Genomic DNA, 21,597 nt, shown 5'->3' with positions numbered 1-21,597 from the left:
GTCAGAGTAACGAACATGATAAAATCAAATAAATCTTCTGGGTTATCCACTGGAATTGCTCTTCAAGACATAGAAAAAGCATTCGACAGTGTTTGGCACGAAGGTTTAATAGCAAAAATGTCTGATTTCCAGTTTCCTATTTATTTGATCAAAATGATTCAAAATTATTTAACTGATCGTACTCTTCAGGTTAGCTATCAGAATTGTAAATCTGAATTGCTGCCCGTACGAGCCGGTGTTCCGCAGGGTTCGAGTGTAGCTCCAATCTTGTATAATATTTTCACTTCTGATCTTCCAAATCTAGCCGTTGGTTGTCAGAAATCGCTATTCTGTGACGACACAAGTCTGTTAGCCACAGGTAGAAATCTAAGAGTGATCTGCAGTCGCCTACAAAGAAGTTTAAAAATTTTCAGTGATTATCTGTGAAAATGAAAAATTAAACCAAATGCAGCAAAAACGCAATTAATTATCTTTCCTCATAAGCTAAGAGCTTCTTTTATTAAACCAAACAATAATCACATTATCAAATTGAATGGCTTGAAATTGAGATGGTCTGATCAAGCTAAATACTTAGGTTTAACGTATGACAAAAAACTCACTTTCAAGGATCACATTGAAGGAATCCAGGCAAAGTGTAATAAATATATTAAATGTTCATATCCTCTTATAAACAGAAATTCTAAGCTCTGTCTAAAAAACAAACTGTTGATTTATAAACAAATTTTCAGACCAGCCATGCTTTATGCGGTACCAATTTGGTCAAGTTGTTGTTCCACCAGGAAGAAAACGCTTCAAAGGATTCAGAATAAAATTCTGAAAATGATTTTGAAGCGTCCTCCCTGGTTTAGCACAAATGAGTTACACAGACTCACAAATATAGAACCATTAGATGTAATGTCGCATAATATTATAAGCAAATTCCGACAAAAATCGATGCAATCTTCAATTGAATCAATTCGCTCTCTGTATTAGTTAGTAAGTTAGTATATAAGTTCCTTTTCCCCATTACACAATACAAGTAGGTTTAGAATTTTCCCTTCACAAAAATGTCAGAATTGCGGAAGCCAATGATGTCCTTATTCCGACGGGCCAGTTGACATGAGATTTTGACAAGTTAAAATATTGCGGAACAAGTCCAAATCATATATATAATAGAGCTGAAAAGTCACCACTTGTGGCTGAACACCCAATTTAAATCTTAATAATTTAATTTTAACTCATATTCCAATAAATAGTAATTAAAAAGTTATTAAAAAAAAGATTTTATGCGATTTTCCAAAACTACCGCGCGCGGAGAGATCCGGTTTCGAACTTAGGTGATTTGGAGTGCGAACTTTTTAGCGATTGCTATGTACTGTAAGTGTTAGCTATAAGGAGACGGAAAATGATCGGTTATATGACAAGCAGTGTTGTTTCACAAAGTTGTATACAGGTAGTTTCTGTCAATGCACACTCCTTGCGTCGCTTCCATCACGCATCCACCGTGAATAGCTGTGTGGTTATTTGAGCACAGTATAAAAATGTTCTCTTTGTCCTTTTTCATATTCAAAGCTGTAGCATTCAAACATTATAACATTAAATTGAGTTATCTACTTGATCTCACATACCTCGCACATGTAATCACTTTGAAATACGAATTTAGAGGCTCTGAAGACCGAACGTTTAACAGTGAAGTCTTCTACAACACAGGGAACGTGAATTAGGAATCCGGCAATAAGGTATCCCATGAAGTTCTAAGCATTTATAACTAGGAATGAGAATTGTTTTGAAGAGTGTCACAGTTTGTTGACTACTTAGGAATATACAAATTCAACATACATTTTCCTGGTGGCTTCTCTAAGCCACTAAAGGTATTATTAAGAATTAGCTCTAGGTTCCGAAATCTGAGACATTTAATGTTCGATGTTCGAACATCGTAAACAATGAATTTTTCCATACTGTTGGATATAAAGTTATGGGTATTTTCAGAACGGGTTTGGCGAGTAGATTATTTTCGCCATCCCGGTCCCCGATTTCTGGATGCACTGAAAATAATGGTCTAAAAACTGGATGCACTGAAAATAATGGTCCAAACCACTGAAAATAATGGTGGAATGAACTTCACGGCGTCGTATAATTACAAATATCGAAACATTTTTTATTTAAACTGAATGCAAAAATTGTTACAATATCGGAAACTTAACGTATCTAGAACGAAATCGATGACGTCAAACATATTTCTCATATCAAATTCTGTGTTAAGCTCCTTCTACGGCAGACGATCAGCGAGATGGGAATGCCAAAGCCACTATTCAGATTAACCTGCTTCAGACAAACGTGGTACCGATGATCGCCAATTTATCTAATGGCTCCCAGACGTGTGGTTTCCCGATCAACAGAGCATAACAGGATTCTATCAAAATTATATGTGATCCTAATATTTATATCTCAATATGTTATAAATATGATTCCAAATCAGAAGCAAACATTCAGATTTTATTAAGATTAAGATTATAGCAAGTCCAGATATTATATTAAGGGTCGTTATATTTCAGGTTAAACTATACTAGAGAATTGAAAAAAAAGAGGTCAAACACTTTTGTCGATCATGTTTCTGACTTTCAACCCGAAAAATGCTATGCTTCAATAACAAACAGTAACATAACAGTAACAAACATTTTTTCCTATTTCACATACCTGGAGATGCTTTTGAAAACAATAATTTGATATTTGATTTTGAAATGACAGCTTAAATTTTAAATTTAAGAACGTTCATAAGTAATTCCTACTCAAATTGTGTAAAGTTGTTATTCAAATATTAATTTTAAATTGAAAATAAATATTTTTCAAGATTATTTTGCACATTTTCTTTTATGAACAAAGAATGGTAAGGGTAAAAGCTTCAAAACTCGGGTCTAAACGATGAAAAAAATCATCATATTTGCGAATTTTTACTAGAATTATCGTTCAACAAAATAAATTCAAATGTTTTGCACATCATTCGAAGAGCATTTTGTAATTTTTTCGTGGAAAAATATTGAGAAATAAGTCGGTGAATAGGTATTTTTGAGAACGCTTATTAATAATCATGATTTGCGGTGTCCACTGTATCTCAGCGCACACTAATCAGAAGTGAACAAATGAACGCAGCATAGTTAGAGTAGAAGATTTTCTAGACTCCAATGTTTCTGTTTGATTTTTTTTAGTTTTTTTTTAAATTTTTGGGTTGTTCAAAGTGAAAACTACGATTTTTCACGAAAAAATCCGCCATTTTGTAGCTGTAAAACCTCCCCAAAGTAACAAACAACGAAAAAGAAAACGTTGGGGTCTGTTTTTCTATATGTAGAAAGTGTGTGCAAAATTTGAAAAAAAAATGGTTCAGTAGTTTTTGAATAACGATAATCATTTCCGTTCATTTACAACTATTCTTCAGTACCATAAAAAAGCTTGCTCATAGTTCTAAAATAGCTCCTTTGTCATTCCTATGCCGGTTGGAAGGAAACGACGAAAGAGGTGGAGAGCGATAGATTGTTTTTGTAGCAATATGGACTTACACTAGTTATTATATTATGCCAATATATCCTTCCAACCTCAGTTGGTTCTCATGGCCCGATGCAATCGTAGCGTATGTTGGCAACTCAAAACTTCCCGGTTCGAAACCAGTCGCTTAACTGTATATGTTTTTTTTTATCGCAAATCAAATCGCCTAAAGGTATGCAATTTCATCTTACTTGGCGAAATCTATTTTTAGATTTGCACGATAAAGCCTTAACCCCAAAAAATGGGTAATAACAGCTGAAAAGTCGTACTAAATTTGTAACAAATTTAGATATAATATTGATATTTACATATCAAGGTTTGTTACAATTTTGTTATCACCTAGGTTAAATTGAGTTATAATTTTTGTTATTTTAACTATTAACAAGGCCAAGCTTATAACTAATTCAGATAGAAAAAACGAAACAACCCCAGATACAATTTTGTTATCCCTTGTTGATCGGGTTGACACCAATATTCTCGTGGTTAAAGAGAAAGAGCATTGTTTGCGTAAAAGTTGAAAAAATGTTGAAAAAATCGATTCTTCGCGGTTATGATTGCTGTCAACTGCAGGATCTTGGCAGGATGTCAACGCATTTTTGTAAAAGGCAACATAGGATTTAAGGAATAATTCTTCCATTGAAACTTAACTTTGTATTTTTGTGTTGCCACTTGAAATTTGCTCAATTTCAATGTTAAGTTATTGATTTTAATATTTTCATTTTTGGAGTTTCACAAAACTTTTGCCTTTAAACAGCAAAATGATAACATAATGTGATATTAATTGAAAGTTTGATGAGTCGATATCATCCTAGGATTTCAATCTAATATTGCTATCATAATCGCATTTCAATTTGTTCTCATTTTGATGTTAGACTTTACTCGGGAAGCTACGAGCTGAACGGATCTTCGGCTCTTGAAGAGCGAGTTATAAATGAGAAGAAATGTGTGCATGAGCTTTTGTTCGGTTCTTGCAAATGTGTATCTATCTTTCTTTAACAGATTGAATGAGCCATTGTCAATAAGAAATCTTATCTCTCACTCAGTAGGGTAAGGTACATTCAGGGATGCCACTTTTGCAGATATTTTCAAATATAACATAATAATAATTCGTAGACAAGTTAGTTCGCATAGCATTGTTCTATGTGCATCAATGATTTCGATCATGCATATGAAATAAAAACGGCGGAAATGAAAACGACGCTCAAAACAAACCTAATGAGCTGATGAGCTGATGCATTGAATCGATTCCCTTCAGTGAGCTGATCGGTTCGGAGCTTCTCACCGATATGAGCTGTTTCGCACATCTCTAAGTGAGCGTCGCACGATCAACATATCGTCTTAAAAAAGTGTTGCTTCACGATAACTCAAATTATTTACACGTTAAAAAATGGAATCTCGTCGTAAAAGCTTGTACTTTTACAATACTTTTTCATATTTTGTTTGGAAAACATTTTTCCATTTATTTAATATGTGTTGAACTTTTGATAGTTTTTCGGATTTTCAATATTTAAAACTAACTTTGAAAAGGCATAAAAAAAATTGCATCGAGTTCCACTTAGATTTTTTCTAATATTGTTTATTGTCAAAAAGTAAACAAAACAAAAATCACAACAATTTGCTTAAGTTGCGCGTGCAAGCATGAGCTTGTTTATGAGTGTTTACGCGCACTTTGTAGTAGATACTTAGGTAATAGAGGTAGATTCTACGTAGATAAATAAAAAAAACTGTTTTTAAAATAAAGTTAAATATCTAAAAAAAATTTTTTTTTGCATTATTTATATATTCAGCAAAAATACTACAAATGTTTTTTTCTTCAAAAAGAGATAGAAAAAAAATTTCATGAAAAAAAAAGTTATTTTTATTCAAAATTGGTACTATCCCCTTAACAAAAATTAAGGTGCCACTTTCAAAAGAAGCGTAATATAATCTTGTAAAACTTCTTCGGAGACACGTTAGTCTTCGTCCAGTTTTGGACCACTGTGCGACGGTTGGTACGGTAACGGATCCGGTTTATTTCGGTTTAGTTATCGGCACCTACATCCTTTTGTGTCGTTCTGTTTTTTTTTTTGGGAGGGCTTTCACAATCTCACAAATCATTCCACTCCCCAAGCGTTAGTTGATCTTGTTAGCAGATGTATGCCAGAGAACAGAAGTACTCCTCAATTCGGAATGTAGCTGCGTATGTTTGCGTTTGTGTATGTGTATGTAGGAAAGAGTATGAATCAGGCCGATGTTTGCACAAGCCGCATCCGGACTCGCTTGAACGGAAGTTCACGTACATATTCAACAACCCACACAGAAAAATCCGACCAGCAAGCCGCAAGCATGTTTTCGTACAAAACAATGTCTGTGTCACACGGCTTCACCGGTCGGACGTGGCGGTTATAACTAAAAATGCCAATAGGCACTTGGAAAGTTTAATACCGGCACGAGTTGTGTTTACTCAAGTCTCGCACGAGCTCCACTATTGGTATCATTTGTACCCAAGACGCCATCTGCAAAACATCTATGGTGATTCATTATACATCACAACAAAAATAACATTTATACCAGTAATCGTCAATCAATTGTTCAAGGTAGTAGATAAAAAAAACCGCTAGCGACCGGGACATTAGAAACAAAGAAAAGTACAGTGTGTGAACAATATGACGATTTCAAAATGAGATAAAACAATCCATCAAAAGGTATCACAACCAATACAAAAAAACCATCGCTGCTAACTTCTAACGGAGACTCGCATTCAAAACCTTGTTTAGCAAATGCATCAAAAATGCATCTCGATTTACAAACTGGTACATTTTCTGCAGCTAAATAAGACGAACAGCGTAATCTGCGTTCAGTTTTATAAGACACTATGTGAATTATACACCCAAACCTCCGTTTACGTACACTTTTTTATGTTACCTCTTTTTACATAACTCTTTTTGCGAACCAAGTCCCGAAGTAAAGTCTACCTAGTTAGTAAAAAAAGTTTTTGTCGAAAATGGAAATGGTTTCCGGGTAACCACTACAATACGGGTATTTTTGGAACGTGTTCGAATAATACATTCCAGAAAACGCTTACAATATCGATAAAGTTCTTATTATTGAAAAAAAGTGAATCTAACGAGGAAAACAGATTGGAAAAATAACATGCAAATACACCTATGTAATAGAAACCGCGAGAAATCTACGCAGAAACGGAACCCGAAGCCGCAGGTTCTCCAATTAATTTTCAAAAAAATCGAAAAAAAATTGTCCGTAAATTGTTAGAAAATACTCTTGGAAGTGATATAGAATTAGTCGTGCGACCGAAAAGTTGGTAAAAAGGGGAATTTGAGGTGATGTACTTTTATCTGTAAAAAGTTTTGTTTTGAAATATTGCTTAAACAATAAGTGAATTTAAAAAAACATGTTTTTTGGAGGAACCAGGCCTTAAACTATCCAGCATGGGAAACACACAAAGAAGCAGCCTAATTGAATCGAGCATGTTCAGCTGTGTTCGGGTGCCACGCCGCTTATTTGAAGTCATATCTCTATAGCAACCCTTCCGCCAACTGTTTCAGCCCTAAATGAGTCGATTTCCCTGGATAGGAGGTAGCTACGGGCTCGAGCCTCGTCTCCGCGGAAGCTTTTTCGAGGTTTTTCAAACTGTTTTCCTCATTAGATACTGATCAAATTTAAAACTAGCTCATGGCGTCTTTACGTCCTAACAAGACTGAACAAATCGTTAAAAGCAAATAATTATCAGATGATTAATTTTCATATTCTCATTTGTGACTCGCTCTGAGCAGGAACGAATAATGAGAAAAATGTTGTTTGCATGTATTTATATTTGCTACATGTTTTTACAATTCTTTTTGGCATTTTGGATTGCGCAAATCGAAATGCAATGCGTTAAAGACTTACAATTCTGTATTTTTTAAGTACAGTACATATCAGAGAAGAAATACAGTTTAAATTCAAATACAGTACATTTGAGGGTTAAGAGCAGTACGCAGTATTTGGGTCGAAAATACAGTGCAATACTGTAAAATACAGTACGGATACGAGCGTCTAAGATGGATTTTTTCGGAGCGGATTTGACGAAGTTGCCGAAAAAAAAAGTTTCGTGTCGTTCCAAAACCCAAGATGGCGGCCTCCGGTTTCTTGATTTTCCTAAGAAATCCTGACAATGTGAATATATAACCCAATAAACGTTTAAGGTCGTTTCTAAATCAAAAAATTAGAGGGTTGTATTCAAGACACGACCGAGCACAATAACATTAAAAATGGAACGTTTCTAAGGTCTTCATAATATATACAAAAATAAAGAGATGATGATACACTAAACTAAAAACTTTTTCAATTGACTAATTACAAACTTGCTCTAGTTTAAGCGCTTAGATTGTTGGCGAATGATAAAATTGACAATTAGATTTTTTCTTGATAATTAATTATATTCAATTTTGATCCCTTTCCACAATTTTTTACATTGTTAAGATTTTGAATAACGTCCTTTAACTAGAATTCAAAGTTACTTGAAAGCTCAATTTTAGATACAAACAACCTAAAGATTTAATCCTGAACAAATGAAACTGTTTTATTTTATGACAATAATCTTCGAGAAACATACAAACTTGTTAATTTTATAAACAGTTAATCGATCCAAGAGAAGATTTTATTTATTTTAACGAAAAATGTTGTACCAGTAAGCTCAGTAATAGTGTAATTTTATTAATCCTTCTTCAAAATCGTCGATAATCTTCGGAAAGTGTCGGTAAATAATATGGCAACAATACGAGGAAGAAAAATGTGAAACAGTCCGCATAAAATATTTAGTTACTTACATTGATTTTCGCTTTGGCATATTAGGAATATACGAAATTGATACGCAACAAAATTCAGAAATTTTGTTCATATTGTAACTTGATGTTATTAACACATGAATGAACATTGTCATAGTTACAATGCGTGTTTTGAAGCAAATAATAATTGAACTGAAACTGGCGGTTAACCAAATTCTACGAGGGTTGCTATTCAAACGATACATGTAAAATCGCAAGTAAACTTACCTTTAGTTTATCTTTGATACTATATGATATTGTATCTAATTGTACTGTATATGTGAGCCTGTGGAGCTCATTTATACTACTAAACCAAGGAGACCGCTTTTAAATAAGTTTCAGAATTTAATTTTGAATCTTTTGAAGCGTTTAATACCTGGTGGGACAACAACTTGTTCAGTCACATATAATGAAGAAGAAGTTTCTATGATTATCATAATAACACAACTTTATACTGAATCCATTTTCGCGCCACCGTTTTGTTCGTATGGGAATGGAGATTTAAGTATGCAAACCGATCCGTTGACAAATTAAAACATTTTTAAGCTTACAATATTGAAGCTTTGGAATCATTTAAATGAGGAAATTCCATTAACAAATCATCAAGGAACAAGCGCTGTAAATTAGATCCGAATTAGATCTATTGCCGATAATACTAAATTAGCCTGATAGTTACCAGAGAACCAAAAAAAAAATACTCAATTCAAATAAATTTTTCAATGGAATGCAATTGAAATATTCAAATGACGTTTTCTCATAAGTTTAAGTTAAATGTTTCCGAATCGATTGGAATGTTTCCGAATCGAATTATATAAATCCATCAACAAATAACTGAGGTATGAGCGTTCAAAATTATGGCAGAAAAATTAAACGCGATTAGTTTTGCATGTTTTAATTTGACACCCAGCCTCGGGAAGCGAAGTGTAAGACATTTTTAATGGCAAAATCGACCAACAATTTGCTAAATACATGGGATGTTTCAAAAGAACCTATAACCATGCTGGTTCGGTTTTTCAATAGCTAGATGATATAGGGTAAGGGCTCCCTATTTCATCTCATTTGTAAGAACGTCGCCTTCAAACCCCGATTTAGCCACTAAAATCACTGTAACTATTTCATATTACTGCTTCATTCGCCTTGCTCCACGTTGAAAATTGATTCACATTCCTTGAAAATTCAACTAATATTTATAAAACAGCTAAAAACACTAATGATGTTTCCACTACTCTGCTCCTAATTTCATCTCAATGGATTTTTATCCATCCTATCGTTGATCTTTTATTCATCCTATAAATTAGCAATGGCAACAGCAATCAAAACAAAATATTCCACTATTACACTCTCACCCGCATTCGCATGGCTGCCAGATGGCTGACTAAACGCTGTCAGCTGGAAAAATATGGCTTGCAGACATTCTGGTGACCGACTGCCTTACCGCTGCCACATATACAACTCAAACGATACAACCGTACCCACCAGGATTTTTCCACATTATTATTATTGGTAAAAAATTTACTCGTTGAATTATCTAATTAATGGGGCAATGACTTACGAAAATCTAAAGAACTATCTTTTAACATCATTTTATTAGTGAAAACAGATAGAACAGATATAGACTTTCTATGCAAAGTAATACATATTTTCTATGAAAATACCTGGCATCTCTGTGCACAGCCGATGAAACACACACACACTTCACAGCGTTATGTTGGCGTATAGCGGAATGAAACTAGTGCTACTAGATTTGCCACAGTGGTTATTTCATTAGTATTTAACACGTTCTTTCTGGTAATATTCGAAACAGAAACAGTTTTATTGAAATATTAATATCAATAATATAATTAAACTAATGTCACGGATACCAAAAACATACTTTTTGATGATAATTTGAAGAAAATAAACAATTTTTGTTTTGTAACATTATGAGATAACTTGGCAACTTTGCGAAACCAAATGAGATGAAAACAAAGCGCAATCAAGTGAACGAAGTGAAAAACTTTCATCTCATAGTTTTGAAGATTTTTATTGCTTGTCGGGTAAATTTTGAAGTTTTTAATCGTTAACTAAACAAGTGGCAAGTGAACAAAACTAATTATGAAGTCATCCAGCATTCAATGGTAGTGTAATTGTGCGAAATAGTGATCATGTTTTGAGACGAATCGATTAGTAGATATTCAGAAACATGACGAACTGTAAATCTTGAGACGAAAGTGTGTACTAAATTGAAAAGTGAGTTTATTTTATATGAAAAAAACGATCACCGAAGAATTTAAAACCATTTCTTTCAATAGGAAAGTGTGACAATAGCTTTTCAAATCATTTTAAAACATTTCACAGTTTGCTTCCGGTAGGTTTTAAAATATTATTCATGATCAATGTTATGAGGTGAAGGGATGAGATGGAAATAGGAGCTCAGATGAAATAGGGAGCCGTTGCCCTATAAGATATTCAAGCGAACACGAAGCGGTGTTGTGCAGACAGCAGGAAGTTTCACCAACACATAATGCAAAAGCGACAATCCAGCAAGTGAACGCATATACAATCCAGTCATCAGCTCACTGGACGAGCTACTTGTTTCATTCGCAGTCAAACATCAACTAGGCAAAGAAATATTGTGCAGCCTATATTTATAGATTTCTCTTCATACTACGCAGAACGATGTGGTGTTTTTTATGCATGACGCAAAGCCTCCTATGCCGAACAATAAGTTGACGTCATTTTGTAAAGCAGGAATTGGTGGATGAAAACATAGGTCGATTCCAACCATTTTTTCAATAGTATGCTATTGAAATACTGAAACGACGTCGTCATACATGTTTAAGTTAAAAGTTTCCGAATCGATTGGTTGTTAAATTATAACAATCCATCAACAAATGACCGAGTTATTAACGTTCAAAATTATGACACAAAAAGGTTACGCGGCTATTTTTGAAACTTTTAATTGACACCCGGCCCCGTATAGTGAAGAGTAAGGCATTTTTAATGCCAAAATGGCGACTTTCGGTTTAACGGATGAACCAAAAGTTACCATATTGAAATTTGAAACCAAAGATAAACTCAAGATGGAGTAGTCGGTGATTTTGTATGTACCAGCGAAATACGACCCCTCGATGAATCCGGTTCACTGTCAATAGTCAAAGCCTTGAACTTCAACTATTCATTCGACTTGAATGTTACTTAGTTTGTTTATCATGTAAATATTATCCCAAATTCTGTTAGTGTATACATTTTTCTCATTCCATAAATAATCATTCGGAAATTGACTAAATATGAACCGAACATGATGTATAAATCCTACATCACTCTGACACTATCTGTTTAGTTGAATATGGTGCAAGGAACATATGTTTCTATTTAAGTATTAGGAATCAGAACCGATGAAACTTAACACATGGATCAATAAGTCCCGAGACTAAAGTAGAGATGGCGCTCGTAGTAAACCAGTAACCACGTTTTTCTAGAGTATTAACCTTTGCTTGAAACGGGTCAAAATTTTAAGTCGATCCGACCAGAAACAGCTGAGTTATCGAGGTTGGAGTATAAAGTCGTTTTGTAGTTTGTTTAAAAAATGGAACAAACCACTCGGATGACTGCCGCATCGACTCTGGAATGTAGTGATGTATCCATGTTTCGTCCATGGTGACGTAACGACGCAAGAAATCTTTTTTGTTGCGAGTAAATAGCGATAAACTGCTTTCTGAATCATCGACTCGTTGCTGTTTTTGTTCCACCGAAAGCAATCGCGGCACCCACTTGGAAAAAAAACACCTTTTTCATGTTCAATTTTTCATGAAGGATAGTAAATACACTTCCATATGATATCTGTGTCATCTCAGCAATCTCACGGAGCTTCACTTTACGATCTTTCATTATAATTTTTGTCACTTCACCCACATTTTCCGGTGTAACGGCTTCCACAGGTCTAACCGAGCGTTCCGCGTCATTTGTGTCAGTATGACCACGTTTAAACTCGGCGAACCACCGACAAATCGTTGCTTTTGATGGACAAGAGTCCGGATAACATTTTTCAATCCATTTTTTCGCTTGCACGGTGTTTTTACCCATTAAAAAACATTGTTTTATCAAAACACGAAACTCGGTTTTTTCCATTTTTTAAACAAACTACAAAACGACTTTACTCCAACCTCGATAACTCAGCTGTTTCTGGTCGAATTGACTTAAAATTTTGACCCGTTTCAAGCAAAGGTTAGTACTCTAGAAAGACGTGGTTACTGGTTTACTATGAGCGCCATCTCTACTTCAGTCTCGGGACTTATTGATCCTTGTGTTAATCATTCCCAGAATGTATAACTGGGAATACCTATGCTGAGGAATAAAATAAACAGCTGAATGAAATATCTTTTAAATCAATAGGCTAACAACATTAACATTTGACTATAAGGGGAACTTACTTGGGTTTGAACTGAAAGAATGCAACAAAAATTTCAATAGTTACAGTAGACGTTTTCCTAGACCCCAACATTTCTTTTTGATTTTTTTAAGTTTTTTATATTTTTGGTGGTTGTTTAAACAAACAATGAAAAGAATAACGTTGGGGTCTAGTAATTTACACGTAGAAAGTGTATGTAACATTTGAAAAAAAATTGGTGAAGTAGTTTTTGAATGACGATGGACACGGACTTCCAAAACCTGCTTTCGAGAAAAACGTTTAAACGTTTAGTGTTTATTGTAAATAAAATCGAAAAAAACAAATATTTTTTTTTGAAGCGCGTAGAGTCTAACATTTCCGTAAAATCATCGTTTTTCTTTGCATTTTGTTATAATAAAACAATTCAAGAATACTTTGTCAAATTTTCAAATCAATCGAAGCAGAACTCTTGGGCCTGTCACCGGACTCTTGCTTCTTTGCAGTATGAGATAAGGAGAGATAAAGGCCCATAACTTCCAGAGTTTTGTTCCGATTGGCTTGAAAATTTGACCAGTAAATTTTTCTAAAGGTTCCTTCAATAACGGATTGTTTCAAATAACTTCGATGATTTGATCGTTTTTAAATCCCAAAGATGTTATTTTCTTGAATCTTTGATTAATTGTTTGCAGTTGGTATTTTTTAGTTCCAATGATTTCAATAGTCGATTTTACATATTCGATGCAGTCTTCGTTTGTCCTCTCTCTCAATCTGTAATTCCTCTTGAAGGATATCGTTTTTTTTTCTTATTGCAATTTAGTTCTACAAAATGTAAACTACACAAGATATATCAGCGCTTTAAATTTTAATGGAAAGTTGCATACATAAGTAATAATTCATATTGCATGATTACTCACAGTTTTGACTTGTCAGGAAATTTTAAAAATGTTACTGAATCCTTTGGTCGGCTTTCATAGTCGTTAACACCACAACTGCGACCCGTGCTTTGCTGTTTCCATTTTTAATTAGTTTTATTTGTAAATAATAAATAGGTTACCATGGGTACCAGCATTATAATTGAATCTTACAGACTGAGGGGTCAATCAACTGAATACCTGAAACAGTTCATCGGTTCACGAACCTTGAACCAAAATGCTTCATAGGTTTTTATGATACTTCGTAATCTTGAGTTTATCTTTGCTCAAACATCGTTTTCTGATATCTAATCCGTTGCGAAAACACCCTTATTGTAAGGGTTTTCAAGGAATATCGATAAACCGAAGATCGCTACCTTGGAATTCGAAACGACCTCAAACATCGTTTCCGGCCTCTGAGCTTTAAATCCCTCCCGAAAATACCCATATTGTAAGAAACAAAAAAAACGTGGAAGATTGGCCAAATCAACACCAAAGGCGCCACCATTCGAATCGTTGGCCAAGAGAGCCAAGGCGAAGTCACCATCAGACAATTAAGACTTATATCCAAAACGCCTCCGAAAAGAAGAAATTCCGGGTTTCCTTTGAATAATTCCATTCTTTACTTATATTTTTCTGAAATTTCTTGGGGTGCCGGTAACCGAACACCTTTTTTGGAATTGCCAAAATTTATCACTTTACTAAATTGACAATAAAATTTTTTCAATCAAATGAATCAACTTGCTTAAAATAAAAGGATGCCGGTAACCGAACACTCTCCCTTACTCATAGTGACCTTCCTCCTAGAAGCATCCGTTCTTGATATATGCAGACATACAATAGAAAAAACTCAGATATTCAATGAATTAAGCCGTTTCAATATGTTACAGATAGTTGAATGAGTTAATTGGCTGAAACGGCGTATTTCATTGAAAATCTGAACAAAAACACCTGTTTTAAAAATCGTTCTTAAGTCATTCGACAAAAATGAATAAGGGGTTGCCATATTGAAGACTTGTGCCAAGTTGCATTGAAATCAAAGCATGTGAAGTCTTATAATCTGCTACACATTTCAACAAGAATTGCTCAATGGCAACAACCCTGGTTTCTCATGTTTAATCATTTCATTATTATGTCCTTTCAGAACCGGTAAGCTTCACTACCCAACCGATGTCTGTGGCCCATTGTTCGAGGAAGAACTGGAATTCTGGGGGCTTGACTCGAACCAGGTCGAACCATGCTGCTGGATGACGTACACTCAGGTAAGAGGAAGCAATATTTTCAATCAATGAAAGATAAGACCATCATTAGGTTCTATATTCTATGATAATCGACCTGCTAATGCAGAATATTATAAAATATGGTATATTATAGAGTTGATAATTTTACAATTTATAGCGAAGAACAACAGTGTAATCACAGTTCACCATCAATAATAGTGGAAGATAAGTCTATGGCATCTATCGATGTCTTGCCAGTGTGTGAGCACACGAGTTGGGAAGTAAATATTTCCCCGGACGATTCTCCACACGTTCACGATTGTATGAAATCGGAGTCGAGATAAAACCGATGGTAGTACGGGGATCATTTTCCACTACGCTTTAATTTTACGACCTTCCCAGCTGGGCTCTGGTTTCACCAGACCAAATATTGATATTACAGCTTCGATATTTCCCAACAGGCTGGGTTGTCGAGATAAACTAACTTCGGCATAACTGGGGCTCCCTACATTTTAACTACGTACTACCCATTCTCCCATCACGGTATCTATTTTCATTTAGTTAGTGTACACACCGGTCTATGGATCAGTTTAGGTTTAGAAAATAGTAGCAGGGTGGAATGGGAACTATCTGTTTGTTTAAAATCGATTTTCTAAACAATCATAAAAATGGAACGTCTTCGATCCGGCCAACAGAAACAACAATCCAAACCAAACAGTTGAAAGTGTTAGTTTAATATTTGGAAACGACCATTGAAAAATTAAATGAATACTCTATTCCATTTGGAAAATTAAATCAATATGTTATGATGCAAGTTCGGCTCTGACGCCCATCTGATTGAATATTTATACTACCCTTTCTCAACGGTAATTTTCACGTTGGTAGAAAATGACAGCTCAATTATTATTCCGTTAGTTAACTAAAAATATCGTGTCAGTCGGCAAAAAAATAATATTCCGAAATTCTCTCAACAGTTTATTTATTTTTTTGCCTTAAAAGGCGGCTAACAAGCAAATCGTAACGAGCGGCGATGACTAGGAAGTCATCCATCAGTCATCCTTTCGTCATCCTCAGTGAAGCAGTACCAGTCGTACTTGCCAGCAACTAACCAGAAAGTCTGGATTCCCGTCCTAGCTCTCCCTCGTCTCGTTTTTCCAGAATCGAAACGAACGATCGAAAGGGCGATGAGTGATGGGAAACAACTTCCTTCCATCAATCTTTCCGCTTGTCAAGTGCAAATCAAACAGCAGCAGCAGCAGCAGCATCCATTGCATCATAGGCGGTTTTGCCATTTGGTTCGGCTCAGCCCCGTGCTCGATTCCGGCAAAGTCGATCGACCGTATAGATGTGTGCTGCTGGGGAAAAAACGCCCAGCAGATTGTGGGCTGATATTTCGATGGAATCCAAGAGGCTCAAGGAAACCGGGCAGAACAAATTATCTTCTTTATTGAACTGAGATAACGACCAGACCTCATCGCGTAAGGACTAACCATCAATAATAGATGCCTCGGGCCGGAGTGTGAAAATTTATGTGCGTTTACGGCTGTTAAAGGTTGAAAACAGTATACCGAACGAATGCCAATGATTCGGAAAATATGGTGAATTTTAGCACTTTTACTAGAGTGTAGCTGTTATATTCCAGCAACGGAAGTTAAGATGAGATCATATTTTAAATATTAACTCGATGACTCCGGAAAATTACTTTCGATGATTATGGATCATATCGATTATGGGTCGATATTTTTTTAGCGTATTTGCTTCCATCCCGCGACGAAGACAGTCAACAAAATAAACCGCTTATGGCTGAAATGATGGAAACAAATTAAAACAATACATTGTGTCAACAATAAGACGGAATGAGGGAACCACACGAAAAAATATTATCCTTGTTGGCTTCAAACGGGCTCGCTTTCGACCTTCGATACAAGAAATTGAAACCTCGCTTAAAGGACAAATGCACCTGGAATTGAAGCAGGTACATTTACTGTAGCTTAATAATACGAGGAACGTAATCTACATTCAGTTCTATAAGCCACTACCGACGAATCCAACCGAGAATCATGTTGCAGTTCAGAGAAATTCTTCCCATTGAAAAAGAAAAGTGGAAGAATGTTTTCTCCGGTATCCTCGATGGCGTCCATTTGTTATGCATGCGCTGGAAGAATGCTATAACGTCTTATGTGACTTTCGATCAAAACCAGTGTTGGGAAAATCATGATCATAAAAAGTTCATTTCATTATTACTCGTAAAGAAATTAGTTCAAGAGATTTTTTGAAAAAATCACTTCCGAAATTTTCATTCATGAAACAAGCATCCAAAAAAACTCTGAGCCTCGAAGTTCACAAGTGATTTTTTGTGTCAGCGAAACTTGAGAGCGAAACAGACAATCGAAAGCTGGAAGAGTCTCCGATGATATTTCGATGCTGAATTTTCACTACGCCTTCATTTTCATCAATGCAAAAAATCTCTACTGAATAAATTCGAAACTGAATCGCAACTGAGAAAAAAAGACTGCAATATTTTCGATACACGCAGGATGGTCAATATGAACAATAATGGTTTTTATCTTCATTCCAAATAGTGATTATAGCGACGAAAGGCTATTTAAATTGCAGCTGATTGATTACGCTGCACTATTTAGATTAAGGATCAAGAGAAAAACAAATTAACTTGTGTTGGTAAATTGTTTATTACGTACATTTTATTTGGTACGTATGTCATAGATTTATGTATTCATATATGCAGTGTTACGAGTTTATCAAAGTGGCTTGCACGATCTTTTTTCACAATAATAAACTGACATTTTGGATGAAATATCAGTTTCGAACAATTTTTCACCAACGTTTAATGGAAAATTGCTTACATTTTATGAATGTACATTTTAATTCCCTAATAAAAAAGTTAGCAACACTGCTTCAATGCATTTGTATTAGATTGCGCTACACAAAATAAATAAAACTAAATATTTTCTGTTACAAGGCAGTTTGCCGGAAAATAAATAGTTTTACGACAACATTCCATATTCATTGTCTTTCGCGTGTAAAATTGAAGGTTCCTTTTTTCGGGTTTACTTACAGAAGGTACGTAAATCATTATATCACAAAATTGCTGCAAGAGGAAATCCATATAGGAATGTGTTTGTTGCTAAATAAATGTATCAGTGGAGGTAAGCTGAAACTGAAATAATTTTTCTCGAGCAGTTTTAAGGAAAACGAAAGAGTTTTAGACTACGATTTTCGCTATTCTTGAATTGAAATTTTAAGCTGTATGAACCGATTGGTTTATTTTTCAACCATATGGAAGATTTATTTAGTAAAATCAGGGAAAGAAGCATCGGAATTTGTTTTTACGCACACATTGTTGGCATTACTCATAGGCTTGCAAATAGTCTTGCTCCTTAAACTCAATAAAACGCTATTCAGCATGAATTTGATTTATAGAAGTAACAGAAGTGCAGCATTGTGCATGTCTCAAACACACAGCAGACGAAACGATTGAATTGGTGTAGCACCAGAATTTGTTCCTTCTGCGTATGACATTCAAGTTAAATTGGTTAATATTTTTTGATTAGCTACATAACATGCTTTGTAATTGGTTTTTGCACCCAAAAAATGGAAAAAATATGCACTCACTTTTTTTCAAAGATGGCTGAACCGAACTTCACAAACTTAGGCTCAAAAGAAACGTCTTATGGTCCCATAGCTTGCTATCGAATTTAATTTGGATCCAACTTTCGGTTACAGAACATTTCATCCGGATCCGATTTCTGGTGTCGGAGCTAAAGCGCAATAAGAGGAAACCTTCAATTCTATGAGTAATTTTTCACAAATAAAAATGGCGAAAACAGTTTTAAATCTCGGAAAACTGACTAGTGAATACTGCTATTTTGCAGAACTTGTTAGTTTGTGAGTATATAAACTCAATTCGGCAGTACAGGTCCCCCTTTTCCTGTCCCGGATGCACCGAAAATGGCGAACAATAACTCCAAAAGTAGAACTCACTTCGATTTCTCAGCGACGCTTGAACCGATTTTCACAAATCTTGATTTGATTTAAAGCTCATATCGTCTCAAATGCTGCTGTGAAATTTCATCCGGAACCGACTTCCGGTTCCGCAATTACAGGGTGATGGGTGTCAAAATTTTCAAACCAACATATGAAAAGATGATACAAAGCGTACGCACCGGTACGTGCTGACACGGAAGAAGAAAACACAACACGCCTCTACAAACGATACACACAACGTGCTTCGTTCAATTTCGTACACGCCATGAAGAAAACGAAAACCAAAGCTGATTACTTACTCACTTTCCTCAGATATAGCGTGACCGATTTTTCACAAACGTAGATTCAAATCAAAGGCCTTATGATCCCATACAATGCTTTAGAGTTTCATCCGGATACAACTTTAGGTTCCGGAATCACAGAGTGAAGAAGGTTAAAATTTTTAAATCGTCACCTTAAGCGGCGAAGCAAAAATGTAAAAACTAGAGAATTTAGATTTCGATCTATTGAAATAGTGGTCAAAAACTGCAAAACGAATCTCACTCACTTTTCTTCAAAATAAGTTTTTATTAATGTTTTCATTATTATTATAACTATTCTTAAGCACAGAACTTGCTGCTTCTATTGATGATATTACACCACGGTATTGCCGAATAAAACTCGAATACATCACAACTATTGATCCACTTATCAACCACCCTACGCGCACTGAACATTTTCAGAAAAGTTCAGTTTTTATTCATCTATAAATATTTCTTGTAAATCAGTTGTCACCTACGACCATCAGATGGTTTTATGCCAATACTGTCGTTAAGCTGTCGGAAGGGTCTAACACTTTTGAAAAATCATTTATTATTTTCTTTCTATTTTCTGATAGTAAAACATTTCAAGAATATTCTGTGAAATTTTGAAGCCTATCGGAACAAAACTTAGCAAGTTATGGGCCTTTATCTTTACCGATTTCATACTACGAAGAAATAAGAGCTGCGCAAACAGGCCCAAGATTTCTACTTCGATTGCCTTAGAAACTTGACAAAACATTCTCGAAATGTTCCATTATAACAAAATACAAAAGAAAAAATAAGGCTTTTTGAGAATGTTAGAGCCTACGTGCTCCCTTGAGTAATAAATTGTTTCCTTCGATTTTATAGACAATAAACTTTAAACGCGTTTTTCTCGAAAGCAGGTTTCGAAAGTCCGTGTCCATCGTCATTTAAAAACTACTACACTAATTTTTTTCAAATTTTGCACACACTTTCTACATATAAAAACCAGACCCCAACGTTTTCCTTTTCGTTGTTTGTTACTATGGGAAGGTTTTACAGCTACAAAATGGCCGATTTTTTCGTACTTTTGAATTTCAACAACCACGAAAAACTATTAAAAACTAGAAAAAATCAAATAGAAACGTCTGCGTTTAGAAAAACTTCTGCTCTAACTATGCTGCTTTGATTTGTTCACTTCTGATTAGTCTGCGCTGAGATAGAGTGGACACCGCAAATCATGATTTTTAAGAAGCGTCCTCAAAAATACCTGTTCATCGACTTATTTCTTAATAATTTTCCTCGAAAAAATTACAAAATGTTGTTCGAATGATGCTTCTCATTATGCAAAATATTTAAATTTATTTTGTTGAACGATAGTTCTTAAAAAAAATTACAAAAATTATGATTTTTTTCATCATTTAGACCCTACCCATCCCTTAAATTCATTCGAAGCATTTACGTTATGATGACAACATACCATCACAATAGTTGAGATTTAGTACATTTGGTTCAACGACAAGTAAACAAATGGTTTAGAAACATAATTAATTGTGGAAATTCAAAATCCGTTCAAAAGTCAGTTGCGGTGGTTCTGAGACATCCAAACAGTACCCAACATCGCAACCACTAATGAATTCTTTGTTTGGATAGGATAGTCCCTTGCGTAAATTGATTTTCCGCGCAGCCGCATGTATGAAACAGTAATACTATCAAACCCCTTCGTCCAAAGACGATGTAAAAAGGAACGTTGAAAGCTAACCTTTTGGCATGGGAAACAATTAATGATAATAAATTCGATTAGCAATGGTTTATAGTGCAGAACCCTTTTAAAAGCATTTTTTTCATGTATGTACCAAGGAGCCGTTGTTAGCATAGATGAAGTTTGTATCCGGTTCAATATGGCAAAGAAATTTAAGTTTTAACGAGGAGTTGCAACCCACCAAATTTTCGTTTGAACTAATTGGCATGGAATTTCGTCTACAGAAAAGTCACCCAAGCCCACTGATTCTGAGAAAGCAATTATCTAAAAACCAACCTTCAGAAGCTACAACCTAATCGAGAGCTGTCAATAGATTTTTGGTTTCCATGGTTTACGATTGAAGAATACTACGAACCGGAGATTAAAACCGTTGCCATCTTTGGTTCACTACTGAACTAACAACACATCTCAAACCTCACCTGTGCTTAGTTCAAATTTGTTCGCAAGCCGTTTCGGATACGCCACAGCACGAAGAGATACAAACATGCTTTCAATTTTAGATGACTACTAAATACTTCATTATAACGAAGTTTTTTTTTATATAATTTCACTTCCGCGCAACAGATGGCCAGATGCCAATAAATTTAGAGAACATCACTTTTCGATCCCTAATTGCCCATTTCTAATGATGAATGGCTCATTAAATGTGCGCTCTAATGCAATGAATGAAAACGATGCCTTAGTAAGGTAGAAAATTTGTAGTTTGAAAGGAAAGCTAGAGTTTGAGTTCGAACTCCTACGAT

At 35.0% G+C, this 21,597-nt stretch overlaps 1 protein-coding gene across 1 annotated transcript in view; it reads left to right on the top strand.

Annotated features, from left to right (window-relative positions):
* Positions 1 to 21,597, top strand: part of LOC131431420 (potassium voltage-gated channel protein Shaw-like) — a 203,010-nt gene that overhangs the window by 86,633 nt on the left and 94,780 nt on the right. The window contains exon 3 of the mRNA XM_058597120.1: positions 14,749 to 14,866. Coding sequence (XP_058453103.1) covers positions 14,749 to 14,866 — 118 coding nt within the window. The remainder of the gene's footprint in view (positions 1 to 14,748; positions 14,867 to 21,597) is intronic.

This window comes from Malaya genurostris, chromosome 2 (assembly GCF_030247185.1).
Source record: "Malaya genurostris strain Urasoe2022 chromosome 2, Malgen_1.1, whole genome shotgun sequence".
NCBI classification, from domain to species: Eukaryota; Metazoa; Arthropoda; class Insecta; order Diptera; family Culicidae; genus Malaya; species Malaya genurostris.
Note: the sequence above shows the minus strand (reverse complement) of the source record. Positions and strands in the feature narration are given on the sequence as shown.